The sequence below is a fragment of the Muscardinus avellanarius genome (assembly GCF_963383645.1).
Source record: "Muscardinus avellanarius genome assembly, chromosome: 11".
NCBI lineage: Eukaryota > Metazoa > Chordata > Mammalia > Rodentia > Gliridae > Muscardinus > Muscardinus avellanarius.
The window spans coordinates 67,821,029-67,842,414 of record NC_137797.1 but is presented as its reverse complement, the minus strand read 5'-3'; the positions used below and the strand labels follow the sequence as shown (position 1 = coordinate 67,842,414).

Here is a 21,386-nt window from a genome sequence, read left to right as displayed (position 1 = left end):
CAGCTACATGTTGCTTGGTCTCTGGACCCACCACGTCCTGTGTCCCTGCATAAAATCTAAGTTTGCACTGCCAAGAGGAGAGAGTGGTGAAGGGTTGAGGGATGGGGACATCTTGTCTGTACCCAGCTTTCCCCACCCAGCCTGAGTGAGGGTGGGGGAGCCATCAGGGCAGGAACAGTACCAGTGAGAACTGGTACTGTGGGCCACTCCCTGCCTCACCTCTGATTGTATCTGCCTTTCCTCCTCCCACCAAAACCTGAACCTGTGGGAAACAGAGCCAACTCTAAGAAAGGTGGGGATGGAGAGAGAGTGGCTCAAGGGCGTGTCCTGGTATGTATTTGAGATGGGTATAGGCCACCCACCTGTTCTGGAAAGGAGTTGATGACCTTTCCTTGGGTTTTAGGCTACTTCCCAGACAGGAAGATCCAAAATGTCCCAAGCCCTACAGGTCCCAACCTGTATGGAGAGACAGCATCAGCTGGTGCTGGAGGAGAAGAGTGGAAGGGCTCCAGCAGAGTGAGGCTGGAGGAGGAATGGACAGTAGTCTCAGGTCCCTCTTCAGAACAGAAAATTCACATTCCCCCATCCAAGCTGCAGAAGTTTAGGTTAAGTACAAACTTTTTTTTTATGGGTCTGGGGATGTAACCCAGGGGCATTCGACCTCAACCTCCGAGCTACATCCCTTGCCCTATTTTTTTGTTTGTTTGTTTGTTTTTGCAGGTTTGGGGATGGAACCCAGGGGCATTTGACCTCCAAGCTACACCCCCTGCCCTATTTTTTTATTCTTTATTTTGAAACCGGGTCTCACTGAGTTGCAAAGGGCCTCACTAGGTAGCTGAGGCTGTCCGCGAACCACGATCCTCCGGTCTCAGCCTCCCAAATGCTGGGATTACAAGCGTGCGCCACCACTCCCGGCTTCCTTGCCCTATTTTTTATTCTTTATTTTGAAACAGTTCTCACTAAGTTGTGGAGGGCCTCACTAAGTTGCTGAGACTGTCTGCGAACCACAGTCCTCAAGTCTGAGCCTCCTGAATGCTGGGATTACAAGTGTGTGCTACCACGCCCAGCTCAAACAGGTATTTTTTTCTCCCCCACCCATCATCTTTAGACTAAAGACAGTCTGTTGTAATAGCTCTACTTTTTTCTGCCTTGTTGAGCCTAAACCTAGATATATTTTGTAGGTATTTATAGACTTTTCATCCCTTCCAATCTATGATCTTCTTGGGGGGGGAGGGAGAAACTATCTTATTCACCATTGTCTCTCCTAAATACACACACAACTGGGTGCTTTGTCCATGGCTGTGCTCAGTACCTCTCTGGAGAAGAGACAGGCTAGCTCTCACCTGGCTTTTCCAGAGCTGCCCATGTAGGGAGTCAGTTAGACTAGAACCTAAATCCTCATCATTAATTAATTGTTCTGGATGACAGCAGTTGACTGTTGGAGCTATGAGGGGGCCTCACATTCATTCTTAACTGATAATGAAATGGGGGCTGGGGGAGACAGACTACCAAGGTTCTTTTAGCTTTGTATCTGCTGAGCTTTCTTCACAGGAGCTGAGAACAGACAGAGTGTGCAGGGTCTTTCCTGGCAGACCCAGTGTGCTAAGAGCTGAAAGGCAGGTTAGGGATTGTCCATTTAGATTTAAAAAAATTTTTTTTCTTTTGTGGTACTGGGGATGGCACCTAAGGACATTCTACTTCCAAGCTACATCCCCAGCCCTATTTTTTATTCTTTATTTTGAAATGGGGTCTCACTGAGTTGCAAAGGCCCTCACTAAGTAGCTGAGGCTGTCTGTAAACCGCGGTCCTCCTGTCTCAGCCTCCCAAATGCTGGGATTACAAGCATGCGCCACCATGCCCGGCTTAAACAATTTTTTTTTATTGAATACCTACTATATATTATTCATTGTATTGCTAAGTGCTGGTGATTTATGTATTTATTTTTACCCAACTGGAAAATCCAGTTAGCTGGGCATTGTGGCGCATGCCTGTAATCCTGATACATGGGATGCTGACACAGGATGATCGTAAATTCTAGGTCAGACTGGGCAATTTAGTGAGACCCTGTCTCAAACTGGAAAATAAAATGTCTGAGGATGTGGCTCAGTGGTAGAGTACCCCTGAGTTCAAGCCCTAGTACCACAAATTAAAGAAGAAAAAAGAAAATCTGCTTAAATACAGGAAGTAATTTCCCTAAGAGCCTATAGCAAGTGAGTTGCCAGCCCAGGCCTCTCTGATGAAACACACTGTCTGTGACCTGTGGGCCTTTGCCACCTTCCTGCCTTTCATTGTCTAGCCATGCTCCCCTATCCTGAGCTCTGTCCCTGGAGACAGGCAAGATAGTGGAAGCATTTAGCGTTGGCCATCTGGACCACGTATGAGCATCTGACCATGTTCTGTGAGGGACTGGTCCAGGTACACACTGCCTGAAAAATGCTGCTCACGATGCTCTGCCTGAGGCAGTGTAGAGAAGTGGCTAAGCACCGATTCAGTTTGCTGCTCCTCGTAGAGCACTTGACTGCTGTTCAGGAGACCCTGACTCACCCCCAGCAGGGACGGATCCAGACCCAAGTGTTCAGTCTCACTCCACCACTCTGTGCTTCAGTTTACTTGTCAGTAAAATGGGGAGCCCTGCCCCATAGGGCTCTTGTGAGGATTAAATGTATTGCTATATATATTTGGGGGGGTACTGAGGGTGGAACCCAGGGGTTTTTCTACCTCCAGGCTTTACTTCCAGACCTGTTTTATACTTTATCTGGAAAAAGGGTCTCACTAAGTTGCTGAGAGCCTCACTAAGTAGCTCAGGCTGGCTTGGAACCTGTGCGATCCTCCTGTCTCAGCCGCCCAAGTGCTGGGATTACAAGCGTGCACCACCACGCCCGGCCTCAGCACTATATTTAAGTGCTTAGAATAGTACTTGATCCCACTGAACACCTGTAGTCCCAGTGGCTCAGTTGCTCAGGAGGCTGAAGCAGGAGGATCCCTTGAGCCTAGAAGTTGGAGGCTGGCCTGGGTAACATAGCCACACTCTATCTCAAGAAAAGAAGAAAACAGTACTTGGCCCACAGTATACATAGTTTTTGTTTGTTTTTGTAGTGCTAGGATTGGCCCTCATGCATACTAAGCATGTGCTCTAACACTGAGCTACACCCCTAGCTCCAGTATTTGCCTTTATATTTTATTTTATTTTTTGTGGTACTGGGGATTGAACCCAGGGGCATTCTACCCTGGAGCTACACCCCCAGCCCTATATCCTTTATTTTGAAACAGGGTCTCACTAAGTTGCAGAGGGTCTCACTAAGTAGCAGAGGCTGGCCACAAACCTGTGATCCTCCTGCCTCAGCCTCCCAAATACTAGAATTACAAGTATGTGCCACCTTGCCCAGCTTTATATTTTATTTTCTAACTTTTCCAGTTCAGAGGACCCTATGTGGTACTGGGTGTGAGAGGGAATAGATAAGGCTGTAATGTGTTGTAGATTTTTTTTTTCTTTCAGTACTGGGGATGGAACCCAGGGGCATTCTACCTTTGAGCTACACCCCCAGTCCTATATTTTTATTCTTTATTTTGAAACAGGGTCTCACTGCATTGCAAAGAGCCTCACTAAGTATCTGAGGCTGTCCTCGAACCACGATCCTCCTGTCTCAGCCTCCCAAATGCTGGGATTACAAGTGTGCACCACCATGCCTGGCTTGGTGTAGAATTTTTTAACATATCCCAATGGTTGGGGGATTCCCAGCAGTGTTTATCCTTGGTCCTGGCCCAGATACAAGTATCAAGCTATCTGAGATCTTCCACTATGGGTGTAAGTGAACAATTGAGTTGGGTGTCAGTATGTTCCACTTAAACTTGTTTCCTCTTCCTCAAGTGGAAAGGTCAGGCTGGGGTCAGACTTGATATATACCACCATTTTCATTAAGTGCCTCCTGATTAGCTGGGCGTGGTGGCGCAGGTTTGTAATCCCAGCTCTTGGGAGGCTGAGACAGGATGATGGCATAGGTTCAAAGCCAGCCTCAGCTACTTAGTGAGGCTTTCAGCAACTTAGTGAGACACTGTTTCCAAATAAAGTATAAAATAGGTCCTAGAGGTAGAAAAGCTCCTGGGTTCCACTCCCAGTAGCAACAAAAACAAAACAAAACAAAACAAAAAACCTTCTTTTTTTTTGAAGATTTAAAGAAGTTTATTAAAAAGATAGAAATACAGAAAATAGTTACAGCTCCATGCCAGAATGGCATGGAGGGCAGCCTTTTCACTTTATTTTTTATTTTTATTTTTTGTGGTACTGGGGATTGAACCCTAGGTCATTGTACCTCCAAGCTACACCCCAGCCATATTTTTTAGTCTTTTTTATTATTTATTTATTTATTTTTGTGTGTGTGTGTGGGTGTGGGTCTGGGGATGAAACCCAGGTCTCTGAGCTATACCCTCTGCCCTATTCTTTTTTCTTTCTTTCTTTCTCTTTCTTTCTTTCTTTCTTTCTTTTTATTTTTTGGTGGTACTGGGGATGGAACCCAGGGGCCTTCAACCTCAGGGCTAAACTCCCAGACCTATATTATATTTTATTTGGAAACAGGGTCTCTTAAGCCAGCTGAGGCTGGCTTCGAACCTACAGGATCCTCTTGTCTCTGCCTCCCAAGCACGGGGATTACAAGCGTGCGCCACCACGCCCGGCTTTTATTCTTTATTTTGAAACAGGGTCTCACTAAGTTGCAGAGGGCCTCGATAAGAAGCTGAGACTGGCTCTGAACCTGTGATCCTTCTGTCTCAACCTCCCAAGTACTGAAATTTCATGCCTGGCTGACACAAATGTTTTGAGTATGTTTAAGCTACATTTTTCTTTAGCAATGTATTTGTCAATTGCACTACATTTATTTATTTATTTATTTATTTATTTATTGATTGATTGATTGATTGATTGTGGCACTGGGGATTGAACCCAGGAGCATTCTACCTCTGAGCTACATCCACAGCTCTGTTTTATTTTTATTTTTAGGCTGGGTTTGGCTAGGTTGATGAGAGTCTCAATTGCATTGAATTTAAATCTCAATCAAAGGAAATTATTGATAGTACCTTTGTATTTTGATATGGACAGTTTATTCATTTTCACAATGTTATTGACTCTTTTCCTAGTTCATTAAAAGATAGTCAAAGCCTAGCATGGAGTATGCCTGTAATCCCAGTACTTGGGAGGCTGAGACAGGAGGATTGCAGGTTTGAAACCAGCTTCGACAACTTAGTGAGGCTTTCAGCAACTTAGCAATACCGTTTCCAAATGAAAAAAATAGCCGGGCGTGGTGGCACATGCTTGTAATCCCCGCGCTTGGGAGGCTGAGACCGGAGGATCACAGAGGTTCGAAGCCAGCCTCAGCTACTTAGTGAGGCTCTCAGCAACTTAGTGAGACCATTTCCAAATAAAATATAAAATGGGTCTGGGAGTATAGCCCGGAGGTAGAAAGCCTCTGGGTTCCACCCCCAGTACCACTAAAAAAATAAAAAATAAAATAAAAAATAAAATAAAATAGGGTTGGGGGATAGCTCTAAAGTAGAAAGCCCTCCTGGGTCCTATCCCCAGCAAAACACACACACATACACATACACACACTAAAAATAAATAAATAAAATAAATAAATGGGAGGAGAAGGCTGGGGTATAGCTTGAAGGTAAAATATCTCTGGGTTCAATCTCCAGTACCAAAAAAATAAAAGAAAAAGGGCTGGGGATATAGCTCAGTAGTAAAGTGCTAAGCATAGCCTAAGCAAAGTCCTCAATTCAGTCCCCAGCCTCCCCCCACTACCCCCATCAGGAAAAGACTGAAATACCCAGTGATTGAATATTCCTAGTTCTCCACCTAAATCACCACCTTCACACAACCTAAACCTTTATCCTCTATCCAGGAGCACGAGATCCTGTCTTCCTCTACTGAGTAAGGTTGGAAAGCAGAAAGAGCCCAAGAGCTGAAAGTTGTCACTATACTCAATTTTGTCCCTCCAAACTATATTAACAATTCCATAAAATGGCTATAACTTTTTTTCCCCTAGTAACCCCAAATGCAGGAGTTTCCAAGGAAGTTCTAATTCTCTTGAAATTCCGTGTGTGTGTGTGTGTGTGTGTGTGTGTGTGTGTGTGTGTGTGTGTGATGTGTATAAGACTGGGGATCAAACTCTGGGACATTATACCTTTGAGTTACACCCCAGCCCCATTTTATTTTTTTTATTTTTTATTTTTGTGTAGTCTGGGGATGGAACCCAGAGGCATTCAACCTCTGAGCTACACACCAGCCCTGTTTTATTTTTTGTTTGGAAACAAGGTCTTGCTAGGTTGATGAAAGTCTCACAATTTACTGAGGCTGTCCTGAAACCTTGGATCCTCCTGTCTTAGCCTCCCAAGTATGGGGATTACAAGTCTGCCACCAGGCCAAGCTTATTTTTTTATTTTGAAACAGAGTCTTACTAAATTGCAGAGGGCCTTGCTAAATTGCTTAGGCTGGCTACAAAGGTGCAATCCTCCTGTTTCAGCCTCCCAAGTACCGGGATTATAAGTATATAAGTATGTGCCACCACGCCTGCTTTTTGCTTTGTATTGGAGATTGAACCCGAGGGCATTTTAGCTTTGATTTACAACCCCAGCCAGCCCTATTTATTTATTTATTTATTTATTTATTTATTTATTTATTTATCATTCTTTTTTTATTTTTTGCAGTACTGAGGATGGAACCCAGGGGCATTCTACCTCAGAGCCACGCCCCTAACCCCTAGCCCTGTTTTTTATTATTTTGAGACAGGTTTGCACTGAGTTGCAAAGGATTTCACAAAGTAGCTGAGACTGACTGCAAATAGATCCTCTGTGATCATCCTGTCTCAGCCTCCCAAATGTTGAGATTACAAGCTTGTGCCACCAAGCCTGGCATTTATTTATTTACTTATTTACTTACTATTTTTGCAGTACTGGGGATGAAACCCAGAGACATTCTACCTCTGAGCTACACCCCCCAGCCCTATTTTTTTTTTTTTTAGGTACTGGGGATGGAACCCAGGGGCTTTCTACATCTGAGCTACACCCCAGCCCTATTTTTATTCTTTATTTTTGAAAGAGGGTCTCACTGAATTGCAAAGGATCTCACTAAGTAATTGAGGCTGTCTGCGAACCACGATCCTCCTGTCTCATCCTCCCAAATGCTGGGATTACAAGTGTGCACCACCACACCCGGCAATTATTTTTTTTTATTTTGGAACAGGCCCTCGCTAAATTCCTGAGGACCTCGCTAAATTGCTGAGGCTAGCCTCAAACCTGCTATCCTCTTGTCTTTCTCCTTAGTACTGGGATTACACATGTGTGCATCCACACTCAGGTCTTTTTGAAATTTAAACTCTTGTCTGAGTTGTTTTTTTTTTTTTTTTGGTGGTTTGTTTTTTTTTTTTTTTTTTTTTTTTTTGCGGGTGAGGATGGAACCCAGGGGCATTTTACCTCCGAGCTACAGCTCCTGCCCGATTTTTTATTCTTTATTTTGAAATTGGGTCTCACTGAGTTGCAGAGGGCCTCACTAAGTAGCTGAAGCTGTCTGCGAACCGCGATCCTCCCGTCTCATCCTCCTGAATGCTAGGATTACAAGCGTGAGCCACCATGCCCGGCTGGTCTGAGTTCTTAAGATAAAGCGAAGAGGCAGGGGTCTGGCCTTCTCGATAAAGGATGATGACCCAGACGCTGGGAACTGAGGAACTGAGCCCTGATCGGGAAAGATGGGGCACCGGGCCCCAGAGACCTCCACACCCAGTGCAGCAGCTCCCCGCGGCTCGCGTCACGTGGCCGGGCAGCGCCACCGGTAAACTACAACTCCCAGGGCGCCGCGCGGCCCGTCGGCGTTGGGCGTTCTCGCTGATTGGCCGCTGGCGATATTTGAAAGGAGGGGCTGGCGCGGAAAGCGAAGGTTACCTTTGGGATCTTAGTGGAGTGCTTCTCCTGGAGCTAATCGCTGAATTCAGAAAAGGGGGGCCCTTTGTGGCGGTAAGACCCGGAGGGATCCAGGATCGCGTGTTCGAGCTGAGGTTCCTAGTGCTGATTTGGGGTGCGGTGGGGACGGCACTGCGAGGGAGTGCTGGAGACCTAGGGACATCCTAGTGGGCGCCGGAGGGGTCGGCGGAGGCCTCTGGGATGTGGTGATAGGGTAGAGGTCGGGGATCCGGCTGGAGGAAGGGGGAGCCGAGATGTCGGTTTATAACTGGAGTGCCGCGTCCTGCTATCGAGATTGAGCCCTGGGCCTCAGTCATGCTCTTTCGCTGAGCTAAATTCCAGCCATATTTATTTAGTTGGTTAGTTTTTGCGGGGCTGGGGATGGAACCCAGGGGCATTCGACCTCAGAGCTACACCCCCTGCCCTATTATTTTAATCTTTATTTTGAAACAGGGTCTCACTGAGTTGCGAAGGGCCCAGCTCTTTTATTTTTAACTTTATTTTTTGGTACTGGGGATTGAACCCAGGGTGCATTCTACCTCTGAGCTACACCCCCAACCCGGTTTTATTTTTTTATTTTGCTAAGTTGTAGTGGTTGGCCTTGAATCTATGGTCTCTGTCAGCCTCCCAAATACTGTAATTACATGCATGTGCTAATACACCTGGCTCCAGCCCATTTACTTATTTATTATTATTGCAGTACTGGGGATTGAACTCAGGGGCCTTCTATCTCCCTAGACTTATTTCTTATTTGGGAACAGTCGCTGAGTTGCTGAGAACCTCACTAAGTTGCTGAGGCTGGCTTCAAACCTCCTACAATCCTCCTGTCCCAGCCTCCCAAGTACAGCGATTACAGGGGTGCATCACCACGCCCAGCTCTAGTTAGTATTTCTGGTGGCATCTGTCTAATCAGTCTCTTTTTCCACAGCTCTCCAGCGCCATGAGGAACTTCAAAGGGATTAACTTTGGGACTCTGCTGAGCAGCCAGAAGGAAGCCGAAGCATTGCTGCCTGACTTGAAGGTGCGGGTGCTCTCTTAAAGAGCTTAGGACACACCTGGCTCCTGAGCTCAGCTGTTTTGTTTTGCCTTATTTTGATGAGAGGGATAAGTAGGGGACCCTCTCCTAGGCAACCCTACGTCTTTCTCTTCTTCGCTAGCCTATTCATCTTTTCCTTTCCCTAGGAGTTCCTGTCCAAGTCCCCAGCTGGTTTTCCCAGCAGTCGATCTGATGCTGAGAGGAGACAAGTTTGTGACGCCATCTTGAGGGCTTGTAACCAGCAGCTGGCTGCCAAGCTAGCTTGCCTTGGGCACCTGGGGACTCTGCTAGAGCTGGTGAAGCTGGCCTGTGATGGTTACTTGGTATCAACCCCCCAGCGCCCTCCCCTCTACCTGGAACGAATTCTCTTCATCTTGCTGCGGAATGCTGGCTCTCAGGGCAGCCCAGAGGCCATGCTCGACCTTGCCCAGCCTCTCCATGCTTGCTTGGTGCAATGCTCGCGGGAAGCTGCCCCCCAGGATTATGAGGCCGTGACTCGGGGCAGCTTTTCGCTGCTTTGGAAAGGAGCAGAAGCACTGTCAGATCGGCGAGCTGCATTCTCAGCTCGGCTAAAGGCCTTGAGCTTCCTGGTACTCGTGGAGGATGGAAGCCCCCCTTGTGAGCTCCCTCACTTTGCTTCTCCATCAGCCTGTCGCATGGTAGCTGCCAATCAGCTATTTGATGCCAGTGGGCATGGTCTAGATGAAGCGGATGCTGATTTCCTAGATGACTTGCTCTCCAGGCATGTGATTGGAGCCTTGGTGGGTGAGGAAGATGGCTCTCTTGCTCTTTCTCCCCAGAGGGCCCTCTGCCTCTTGGAGCTCACCTTGGAACATTGTCGTCGCCTCTGCTGGAGCTGCCACTACAGAAAGGCCACCAGCACAGTGGAAAAGGCTCTTGGTTACCTAGGGAACACCAGCCTAGCCCCCAGCCTTCAGCTATGCCAGTTGGGGGTCGAGCTGCTACAGGCTGGGGATGAAGGATCTCAGGCAGTGGCCCAGCTTCTGATGAAGGCATCAGCTGTGCTGAACAACAGTTTGGAAGCACCGTCACCTCCGCTCCGTGCATTATATGACAGCTGCCAGTTCTTCCTTTCAGGCCTAGAGCGAGGCATCAAGAGGCAATACAGACCTGATGCTATTCTGAGCCTCTTTGCTTTTCTCGGAGGGTATTGCTCACTTATCCAACAGCTACAGGATGGTGGTGTGAGTTAAGAACCTAGAGGTGGGGTGGGGATGTGGTTGTATGAACTTATACCAGCCTGGAGTCTTTGTCAAGGTCTGGAAGCCCTGGGTCCTCCTTAGTAAGCTGCTCTCTGGCCTGTACCTGGCAAGCAGCACAGACTGTCCTAAGAAGGCAGTGGCCCCTCCCAGTGTCCTTCCTCCCAGGGCTATTTCAACTCTTCAGTACCCTAAGAGTCTTCAACTTGGAACATACTCTCTGTCCTTGAAACCAACGTCCTCCTTCCTTTCCCGCAGGTCTGTGGGGACTCCTCCAAACAGCAGCAGTCTTTGCTTCAGATACACTTTCAGGGTATTCACCTCTACACGGTGATGGTTTATGACTTTGCCCAAGGCTGTCAGGTACGGTCTTAAAATCAAGGAACCTGCATAGGACCCCAGGATCTGGGATTACTCCTTGGAAGAGCTTTGGGGTGGCTTTGGGCATGGGGTGGGGTGGGGTGGAATTTATCTTGGACTAGTCAGACTCTTCTTACCCTCAGAAGTCTTTCTGGTCCCTTTAGGTATCTGATTTGGCTGACCTGGCCCAGCTAGTGGAGAGTTGCAGATGTGTCGTTGTCTGGATGCTGGAGGCTTTAGGGGAGCTCTCAGGCCAAGAGCTAACTGACTACCTGGGGAAAACTGGTTAGTGCCGTGGGCCCCAGATGCTGGGTTCTTGGGAGGGTCCTCACGCCTTAGGCAGGCAAACAGTACCAGTAGAGAAGTGAAGAAGTTACCTTATGACAGTATGCATTGATTTTTTTTCCCCTCGTTGATTTTTAAATTTGATTTGCTATAAAAATTGTTGTACCTGTGCTAGGCACAGTGGTGCATGCTTGTAATCCCAGTACTGGGAGGCAGGAGGATCGCAGGTGTGCGGCCAGCCTCAGCTACTTAGGGAGGCACTCTGCAACTTGGTGAGACTCTGTTTCAAAAAGAAAGGAAAAAAAAATGGCTGGGTGTGGTAGCTCACACTTGTAATCCCAGTACTTGGAAGGCAGAGACAGGAAGATTGTGCAGATTTGAAGCCAGCCTCAGCTACTTAGTGAGGCTCTCAGCAACTTTGTGAGACCCTGTTTCCAAATAAATTATAAAATAGGTCTGGGAGTGTGACCCGGAGGTAGAAGGCCCCTGGATTTCATCCACAGCAATACACACACACACACACAAGCTGGGCGTGGTGGCACAGGCTTGTAATCCCAGCACTGGGGAGGTAGAGACCAGAGGATTGAGAATCACAGTTGGGGACAGCCTCAGCTACTTAGTGAGGCCCTTTGCAACTCAGTGAGACTCTAATTCAAAATAAAAAGTCTAGAAAATAGGGCTGGGGGTGTAGCTTAGAGGTACAGTGCCCCTGAGTTCCACCCCCAGTACTGAAAAAAAAAAAATTTGTACCTGATTTGTGACCTTAAGACCTTTAAATTTTATTTTATATTTTATTTATATTTATTTATTTTTTTTATTTTTGTGGGTTTGGGGATGGGACCCAGGGGTATTTGACCTCGAAGCTACACTCCCTGCCCTATTTTTTATTCTTTATTTTGAAACAGGGTCTCACTGAGTTGCAGAGGGCCTCACTAAGTAGCTGAGGCTGTCTGCGAACTGCGATCCTCCTGTCTCAGCCTCCCAAATGCTGGGATTACAAGTATTCGCCACCACACCCAGGTTATTTTTTTTATTTTTTTGCAGTTCTAGGGATGGAACACAGGGGGATTCGACCTCCGAGCTACATCCCCTGCCCTATTTTTTATTCTTTATTTTGAAACAGGGTCTCACTAAGTTGTGGAGGGCCTCGCTAAGTAGCTGAGGCTGGGTGCTGAGATTACAAGCGTGCGCCTCCACGCCTAGCAAAGACCTTTAAATTTTAAAGAACATTCACTGGGGTGGGTGGTGCATTGCTGTAATCTATGTACTTAAGAGGTTGAAACAGGAGGATCACAGATTTGTGGCCAGCCTCAGCAACTTAGGGAAGTCTTCTGCAACTCAGTGAGACCCTGTTTCAAAATAAGGAATAGAAAATAGGGCTGCAGCTGGGCGTGGTGGTGCATGCTTGCAATCCCCAGGCTTGGGAGGTGGAGACAGGAAGATCTCGCAGTTTCGAAGCCAGCCTCCCTGGCTTAAGAGACCCTGTTTCCAAATAAAAATATAAAATAGGTCTGGGAGTTTGGCCCGGAGGTAGAAGGGTTCCATCCTCAGTACCACCAAAAAAAAAAAAAAAGGAAAAAAAAAGAAAACAGGGCTAGGGGTGTAGGTGTAGCTTGGAGGTAGAATGCCTTTCGATTTCATCCCCAGTACTGCAAAAAATAAAGCTGGGCGTGGTGGTGCATACTTGTAATCCTAGTACTTGGGAGTCTAAGACAGGAGGATCCAGGTTTATGGCCAGCCTCAGCTACTTAGTGAAGCCCTTTGCAACTTAGTGAGACCATATTTCAGGTACAGAATTAAAAATAGGGCTCGGGGCCAGGCATGGTGGCACACGCTTGTAATCCCAGTTCTGAGTCTGAGATAGGATGGTCACATAGGTTCACTGCCAGCCTCAGCTTAGTGAGGCTCTCAGTAACTTAGTGAGAACTTGTTTCCAAATAAAATATAAGATATAGATCTGGGAGTGTAGCCCAAAGGTAGAAGTTCCCTGGGTTCCACCCCCTGTTCCACACATACACACAAAAAAGCCTGGGGGGTGGAGCTCAAAGGTAGAATGCCCTTGGGTTCCACCCTCAGGACGGGTGGGGGTGGGGGTGGGGGGGTGTGTAAAATAGGGCTGGGCGTGTAGCTCAGCAGTAGAATAGTTTTTTTGTGTGGGACTGGGGATTAAAACCAGGGGCATTCTACCTCTGAGCTATACCCGCAGTCCTAAAGTTGATGAGAGACACCGGGCGTGGTGGTGCACACTTGTAATCCCAGTACTTGGGAGGCTGAGACAGGAGGATCGCACAGGTTCGAAGCCAGCCTCAGCTACTTAGGCTCTCAGCAACTTAGTGAGACCCTGTTTCCAAATAAAATAGAAAATAGGTTTGGGAGCATAGCTCGAAGGTAGAAAGCCTCTGAGTTCCATCCTCAGCATCACACACACACACAAAAAGTTGATGAGCCGGGCGTGGTGGCTCACGCTTGTAATCCCAGCATTCGGGAGGCTGAGACCGGAGGATCATGGTTCGCAGACAGCCTCAGCTACGTAGTGAGGCCCTCTGCAACTCAGTGAGACCCGGTTTCAAAATAAAGAATAAAAAATAGGGCAGGGGGTGTAGCTCGGAGGTGAATGCCCCTGAGTTCCATCTCCAGACCCGCAAAAAAAAAAAAAAGTTGAGAGTCTCACTACTTGCTGAGCCTGTCCTTAAACCTGTGATCCGCCTCCTGTTTCAGCCTCTTACATACTGGGATTACAGGCCTGTTAGCACCACACCAGGCTGGCTAATGTCTTGTGTGTGTGTGTGTGTGTGTGTGTGTGTGTGTGTGTGTGTGTGTGGTACTGGGGGTGGAACCCAGGGGCTTTCTACCTCTGGGCTATACTCCCAGACCTATTTTATACTTTATTTGGAAACACGGTCTCACTAAGTTGCTGAGAGCCTCACTCAGTAGCTGAGGCTGGCTTCGAACTTTTGCGATCCTCTTGTCTCAGCCTCCCAAGCACTGGGATTACAAGTGTGCGCCGCCACGCCCGGCTTAATGTCTTTTTTTTTTTTTTTAATCTTTTTGATACTAGAGATTGAACCCAGGGGCATTCTACTTTTGAGCTATATCCCCAGCCCTATTTTTTATTTATTTTGAAACAGGGTCTCAGTAAGTAGCCTCACTAAGTAGCTGAGGCTAGCACTGAACCTGCAATCCTCCTGTCTCAGCCTCCCAAGTGCTGAGATTACAAGCATGTGCCACCACACCCAACTTGGCTAATATATTTTTACAAAGCAAACATACTTTGTAGTCAGCAAGTAACAGAGTATGACTTATTACAAAACACACAACCCCTCCCTGTGTCCACTTCCAGTCACCATCCTCATTCTAACAACCACTATCCTAACAGCTTTGCCTATTCTTGTACTTCATAATACATTTTCCTCTCATTTTATAAAAAATATGGCCCCTTCCATTTAAATTATATTATCCCAAGGAGTTCAGTCAAGGGAAGGGTCTGGGGAACTTCTCATGTTCTCAGTAGTTGAACACTATGCCCCGGCTCTGCCTCAAATTTTAAATAAAATTGTGTGGGAGTATAGTTCATTGGTAGTGTATGTGTCTTGCATGCATTAGGCCTTGTGCTCAATCTCCAGAACTGCCAAAAAAAAAAAAAGAGAGAGAGAGAGAGAAAATATGGGGGAGGGGGAGAGTAGGATTAGGGAGGGCTTTAGGAGTCCAAGGTAAGTGAGGGGGAAAGTTACCATGGGGTCAGGGCAGACCTCATTCAGAGGACAACATGAGCAAAGACTTGGGTTCAAAGGAGCTAGCCACGTAGATGCCTGGGAAAGAGCATCCCTGGCAGAGGAACCAGCCAGTACCAAGGCCCTGGGGCAGGAGAAGGTCTGGCATATTCAAGGAATAGCAAGGAAGCTAGTGTGGTTCAGTGGAGTGAGTGGGGGAGAAGAAGGCAAAGAGACAGACCAGAATGTTTCCCTTAAAATGTGTGTGCAGTCAGCCCTGTGTGGGAATGAGTCCTTGTAAAACCAGAGCAGAAGGGCTGATGGTACTGGGATGGAGGGCAGCTGGAATGGAGGGCTGTCCCTCCCTCTTTCCCTCGAGACAGGTGTGTCTCTTTGATCTAGAAGCTGCTGAGCTGACCCAGGCTGCTTCTCTCTGCTGCCTCTTCAACAGGACAGGGCAGTGGGAATCATTCTGGGGCCAACTGTCCTTTCTCTCCCCCGCAGCCTCTTACACCAGCAACTTGGCCTACAGTTTCTATAGCCACAAGCTCTATGCCGAGGCCTGTGCCATCTCTGAGCCACTCTGTCAGCACCTGGGCTCCGCGAAGCCAGGCACTTACCCTGACATGCCTCCTGAGAAGGTAAGGGGAAGAAGAGGGGGTGAAGGGAGGCTGGGGGCTGGGGGTCTGAGTAGTGTCAGAGCCTGCCTGGGACCCTGCCTTGGAGTAGGATGCTAGGAACTACATGTTGGCACCATGACTGACTATTTAATCTTTCTCTAAGCCAGTGGCTTACAACCTAGATGCATATGATGAGCTTCTTTTTTATTTTGTGATAGTGGGGATGGAACCCGGTACCAGTCTGGGTACCCTATCACTGAGTGATTCTTTTTTATTTTTACTTATTTTTTTCAGTACTAAATTGAACCCAGGGGCATTCTACTTTTGAGCCCCAGCCCTATTTTTATTGTGTGTGTGTGTGTGTGTGTGTGTGTGTGTGTGTGTGTGTGTGTTACTGGGGGTGGAACTCAGGGGCTCTTCTGCCTCCGGGCTATATTCCCAGAACTATTTTAAACTTTATTTGGAAACAGGTTCTTACTAAGTTGCTGAGAGCCTCACTAAGTAGCTGAGGCTGGCTTCGAAGTTGTGCGATCCTCCTGTCTTGGCCTCCCAAGCGCTGGGATTATAAGTGTGCGACACCACGCCTGGCCTTTTAAAATTTGTTATTTTGAAACAGGATCTTACTAAGTTGCAGGGGGCCTCATTAAGTATCTGAGGTTTGCCATGAACCTGTGATCCTTGGGTCTCAGCCTCTCAAATCCTGGGATTATTTTATTTTATTTTTTGCTTTTCTTTCTTTCTTTTTTTTTTTTGGTGGTACTGGGGTTCCTGGAAGCCCTTCTACCTCCGGGCTACACTCCCAGACCTATTTTTACATTTTCATTTTTGGAAACAGGGTCTCCTAAGCCAGCGCGCGCGGCTGGCTTCGAACCTGCGCGATCCTCCTGTCTCCGCCTCCCAAGCGCGGGGATTACAAGCGTTCGCCACCACGCCCGGCTTTTCTTTCTTTCTTTCTTTCTTTTTTTTTTTTTTTGTGGTACTGGGGTTCATGGAAACTCTTCTACCTCCGGGCTACACTCCCAGACCCATTTTTATAACTTTTTTACTTGGAAACAGGGTCTCTTAAGCCAGCATGGCTGGCTTCGAGCCTGTGCGATCCTTCTGTCTCCGCCTCCCAAGCGCGGGGATTACAAGCTTGTGCCACCACGCCTGGCCTAAGTCCTGGGATTATAAGCATGTACCATCACACAAAACTTTTGTTTTTTGATATTGGGGATTGAACCCAAGATTGTTCATTCTACCTTAGAGTTATACCCTCAGCCCTTTTTATTTATTTTGTGTGTTTGGTACAGAGGATTCAACCCACAGGCCTTCTACCTTCAGACCTTCTTTATTTTTTATTTGGAAACAGGGTCTTGCTAGGTTGCTGAAAGCCTCACTAAATTGCTAAGGCTGGCCTTCAACCTGCGACTCTCCTAAGTACTGGGATTATGGGATTATAGGTGTGCACCACCACACCTGGTCATTTATTTACTTATTTTGTAGTACTGGGATGGAACTCAGGGGTGTTCTACCCCCAGCCTTAATTAATTTATTTTTGTGGTACTAGGGGTGGAACCCAGGGGCTTTCTACCTCTGGGCTATACTCCCAGACCTATTTTATATTTTATTTGGAAACAGGATCTCACTAAGTTGCTGAGAGCCTAAGTAGCTAAGGCTGGCTTTGGTGGTACTGAGGGTGGAACCCAGAGGCTTTCTACCTCCGGGCTATACTCCCAGACCTTTTTTTTTATATATATTTTATTTGGAAAAGGGTCTCACTGAGTTGCTGAGAGCCTCACTAAGTAGCTGAGGCTGGCTTCGAACCTGTGCGATCTTCCTGTCTCAGCCTCCCAAGCGCGGGGATTACAAATGTGCGCCACCACACCCGGCCTGTGCTAAGGATGGCTTTGAACCTGTGCCATCCTTCTGTCTCAGCCTCCCAAGCACTGGGATTAAAGCCACCATACCTGGCCTAGTCCTTTTTTTTTTTTTTTTTTTTTTTTTGGTGGTACTGGGGTTCCTGGAAATCCCTCTACCTCCGGGCTACACTCCTAGACCTATATAAGACCTATATATTTTTTTATTTGGAAACAGGGTCTCTTAAGCCAGTAAGACTGGCTTCAAACCAGCACAATCCTCCTGTCTCCGCCTCCCAAGTGTGGGGATTACAAGTGTGCGCCACCATGCCTAGCTGGCCTAGTCTTTTTATTTTTTGAAACAGGGTCTCACTGAGTTGCAAAGGGTCTCACTAAGTAGCTGAGACTGTCCGCAAACTGCAATCCTCCTTTCTCAGCCTCCCAAATGCTGGGATTACAAGCGTGTGCCACCATGCCCGGCAATCCTAGCCCTTTTTAATTTTCATTGTGAAACCTTGTTTCAAAATAAAAAATTAAAACAAAAATAGGGCAGGGGGTAGGATCTCAGAGGTAGAATGCCCCTGGGTTCAATCCCCAGTACCACAAAGAAGAAGGGAAAAAAAAAGTAGTCAAGGTTTGCAGGTGTGGCGGCATGCATCTGTAATCCCAGTACTTTGGGAAATGGAGACAGGATTGCAGATTAAAAGCCAGCCTCAACAATTTAGTGAGACCCTGTTTAAAAAAAAAAATAGGGCTGGGATTATAGCTCAGAGGTAGAATGCCCCTGGGCTCAACCTTCAGTACTCCCCAAAAAGTCAAGATTTCACATGGTAAGCAGAGGTCTAGGAGGCAGGGGGGAGAGGAGAGGAAAGGGTGGCTCCTGTGTTCCTGACTCAGGACCAGGTAGGGTCAGTTGCTGAGGGAAGGACCACAGGAGGAGGACAGGCCTTCAGCAGTGTGGATGGTGACTGTGGGGCAGGGTAGATGGGAGCCTCTGAGGTTGAGTGCACCCAGGTGGTGTAGTTCTTAGCTCCCCCTAGTGGGTGGCATGTGTTTGTGTATGCACGTCCTCAGCTGGACACACACACTGCTTCTCCCTCCAGCTTGTTCTTCCTCATCTCTGGTCAGTTGCACAGGTGCTTCCGGCTGCATGTAGAGAGTTTGAAGAAACTGGGTAAACAGGCCCAAGGCTGCAAGATGGTGACCTTATGGCTGGCAGCCCTACAGTCCTATAGTCCGGAGCACATGACTGAGCCCATCGCATTCTGGGTTCGGGTGAAGATGGATACAGCCAAGGCTGGAGACAAGGAGCTGCAGCTGAAGTGAGTTAGCGAGGAGGAGGGCAGCGGGTTCGCCCATGAAGAGGATGGCTTTTTGTACTCATGGTTCAATCCCTCAATTCTTAGGTCTGAGAAAGGCAATGATTCCTTTATTCATCAGTTATTCATCAAGTGCCTTCTGTGTGCCAGCCACTGTGCTAATACTTAGCTGGTGACAGGTGACAGTCTACATTTGTAGTGGCTAAAGTCTCCTTTGGGAGATATTTAAAAAAGTAAATGCTGGGCATGGCAGCGCAGGCTTGTAATCCCAGCTCTTGGGAGGCTGAGACAGGAGGATTGCACAGGATCCAAGCCAGCCTCAGCTACTTAGTGAGGCTGTCAGCAACTTAGTGAGGCCTTGTTTCCAAATAAAGTATAAAATAAGTCTGGGAGTATAACCCAGAGGTAGAAAAAGCGCCTGGGTTCCACCTCCAGTACCACACACACACACAAAAAGTAAAACCAGGCATTGTGGCACATGCCTCAGCAACTTAGGAAAGCCCTGATCAATTTAGATCCTGTTTCCAAATAAAAAGGAGCTAGCTCTGGTGGTGCATGCCTGTAACTCCAGTACTTGGGAGGCTGAGACAGGAAGATCACAGGTTCAAGGTCAGCCTCAGCAAATAGGCTCTCATCAATCTAGCAAGATCCTGTTTCAAAATAAAAATATACACACCAAAAAAAAAAAAAAAATTCCTGGGTAAGAGTGTTTCGTGCAGAGGGAATAGTACGTATATAGAAAGGCTTCTAGGTAGCCCAGCCTTGTGGTGCACACCTGTAATCCCAGTACTTGGGAGGCTGGGATAGGAGGATTGCAGGTTCAAGGACAGCACACAGTAATTTTTTTTTTCCATTACTGAGGATGGAATCCAGGGGGCATTCTACCTCTGAGCTATACTCGCAATCTTATTTTTTATTCTTTATTTTGAAATAGGGTCTCACCGAGTTGCAAAGGGCCTCACTATGAGGCTGTCGGCGAACCTCAATCCTCCTGTCTCAGCCTCCCAAATGCTGGGATTATAAGCGTGTACCACCGTGCCCGGATAGCACACAGTACTTTTTTTTTTTTTTTTTTTGCGGTACTGTGGATGAAACCCAGGGGCATTCTACCTCTGCAACCCTATTTATTTTATTTATTTTGAAACAGGGTCTCACTGAGTTGCAGAGGGTCTCGCTAAGTAGCTGAGGCTGTCTGCAAACCACAATCCTCCTGTCACAGCCTCCTGAATGCTGGGATTGCAAGTGTACGCCACTATGCCTGGCTAGCACACAGTCATTTAATGAGAATTTGTTCCAAAATAAAAAATAAAAGGGTTGGGAGTGTAGCTCAGAGTTAGACACACATACACAGGCTCCAAAGCTTGGGGACACACTGGAGGAAGCCAGTATGTTGAAGGTAGCGGGGTGAAGGGAGCCATGGAATGTGGTCAAGGTGGCAGAGGCCATGGTGAAGATTTAGATATGATTCTTGGTGGCAGTCCATTGCAGTCTATTAAATAGAGGAGCGCAGCCCATCTGATTTAGACTCTGAAAGCCTCAAATAGAAACTTGATGAACTCTAAGCCGCAGCCGGGGTTTCTTGACATGGGGCCAGAAGCTCCATGCTTCCTGGACTCCACCCTGTTGCTGAGCCTGCCCTCTCTCAGGACTCTGCGAGACAGCCTCAACGGCTGGGACCTGGAGACCCTGGTCCTCCTGCTGAGGGAGGAGCTGCAGGCCTACAAGGCAGTGCGGGCTGACACTGGACAGGAACGCTTCAATGTTATCTGTGATCTGCTGGAGCTGAGCCCTGAGGAGACGCCAGCTGGGGCATGGGCACGAGCTACTTACCTGGTGGAACTGGCTCAGGTGCTCTGCTACCACGACTTTGCTCAGCAGACTGACTGGTGAGGAGGAATAGCGGGGGCGGCCTCTCACTCCTTGCGTGGGTCTTCTTATTCTCTTAGGGGTCAGTTTCCCTCTCATGTTACTGAGCGTCCCCTTCATTCTGTGGCCTTGGGCACTCATTCAGATGAGGCCAGATGATCTGCCCTGGGTCCTTCCCAGGGCTCTGTGGTCAGTACTTGTAGCCTAAGTGCATCTTCTCCCTACAGTTCTGCCCTGGATGCTATCCAGGAAGCTCTGCAGCTTCTGCAGTCTGTGAGGCCCGAGGCCCAGGCCGAGGATCGGCTCTTGGATGATAAAGCACAAGCCCTGCTATGGCTCTACATCTGTACCTTGGAGGCCAAAATGCAGGAAGTGAGTGGGGCTGAGGGGAATGGGATGTAGTCAGCTGGACTCCTAGTAAGCAAGCTGTAACAAGCCCTGTTTTATACCTTAATCTTCCCACACAGGGTATTGAGCGGGATCGGAGAGCCCAGGCTCCTAATAACCTGGAAGAATTTGAAGTCAATGACCTAAACTATGAGGATAAACTCCAGGAAGACCGTTTCCTCTACAGTAACATTGCCTTCAACCTGGCTGCGGATGCAGGTGAGGGCAGTAAATGCAGTGTGGCATGAGACTGTCCTTCATGGCTTCCTAAGAACAAAATAAGCATCCCCAGTATGGGACAAGTAGGCCCTGATGGGGAGAGATGAGTGGCGAAGAGGGAGGCTAGCACAAAGGGCAGGTGATGTTACAGAGAAAGCTGAGTTCAGCCGAGGGTGGTGGCGCACACCTATAATCCCAGCGATTGGGAGGCTAAGATAGGAGATTGCAGGTTTGCAGCCAGCTTCAGCAACTAAGGGAGGCTCTTTGTAACTAGCAAGGCTCTCGGCAACTTAGCAAGACCCTGTTTCAAAATAAAAAATAAAATAGGCTGAGATGTACCTTAGAGGTAAAATGCCCCTGCATTCAGTACCCAGTAACACACACACAAAAACTAAACTAGCTGGATCTTGTGGCACATACTTGTGATCACAGTACTTTAGAGGCTGAGACAGGAGGATCACAGGTTTGTGGCTAGCCTCAGCTACTTAGTGAGGCTCTCAGCAACTTAGTGAGACCCTGTTTCCAAATAAAATATAGGTCTGGGAGTATATCCTGGAGGTAGAAAAGCCCCTGGGTTCC

The 21,386-nt window shown here is 47.6% G+C and overlaps 1 protein-coding gene across 1 annotated transcript in view; it reads left to right on the top strand.

The window, feature by feature from the left end:
- Positions 1 to 8,887: 8,887 nt before the first annotated feature.
- Positions 8,888 to 21,386, top strand: part of ESPL1 (extra spindle pole bodies like 1, separase) — a gene marked incomplete at both ends in the record, with an annotated part of 31,726 nt that continues 19,227 nt past the window's right edge. Inside the window, 9 exons of the mRNA XM_080706596.1 lie at positions 8,888 to 8,968; positions 9,130 to 10,188; positions 10,462 to 10,566; positions 10,728 to 10,848; positions 15,063 to 15,199; positions 18,145 to 18,338; positions 19,982 to 20,221; positions 20,429 to 20,573; positions 20,669 to 20,807. Coding sequence (XP_080562722.1) covers positions 8,888 to 8,968; positions 9,130 to 10,188; positions 10,462 to 10,566; positions 10,728 to 10,848; positions 15,063 to 15,199; positions 18,145 to 18,338; positions 19,982 to 20,221; positions 20,429 to 20,573; positions 20,669 to 20,807 — 2,221 coding nt within the window. The remainder of the gene's footprint in view (positions 8,969 to 9,129; positions 10,189 to 10,461; positions 10,567 to 10,727; positions 10,849 to 15,062; positions 15,200 to 18,144; positions 18,339 to 19,981; positions 20,222 to 20,428; positions 20,574 to 20,668; positions 20,808 to 21,386) is intronic.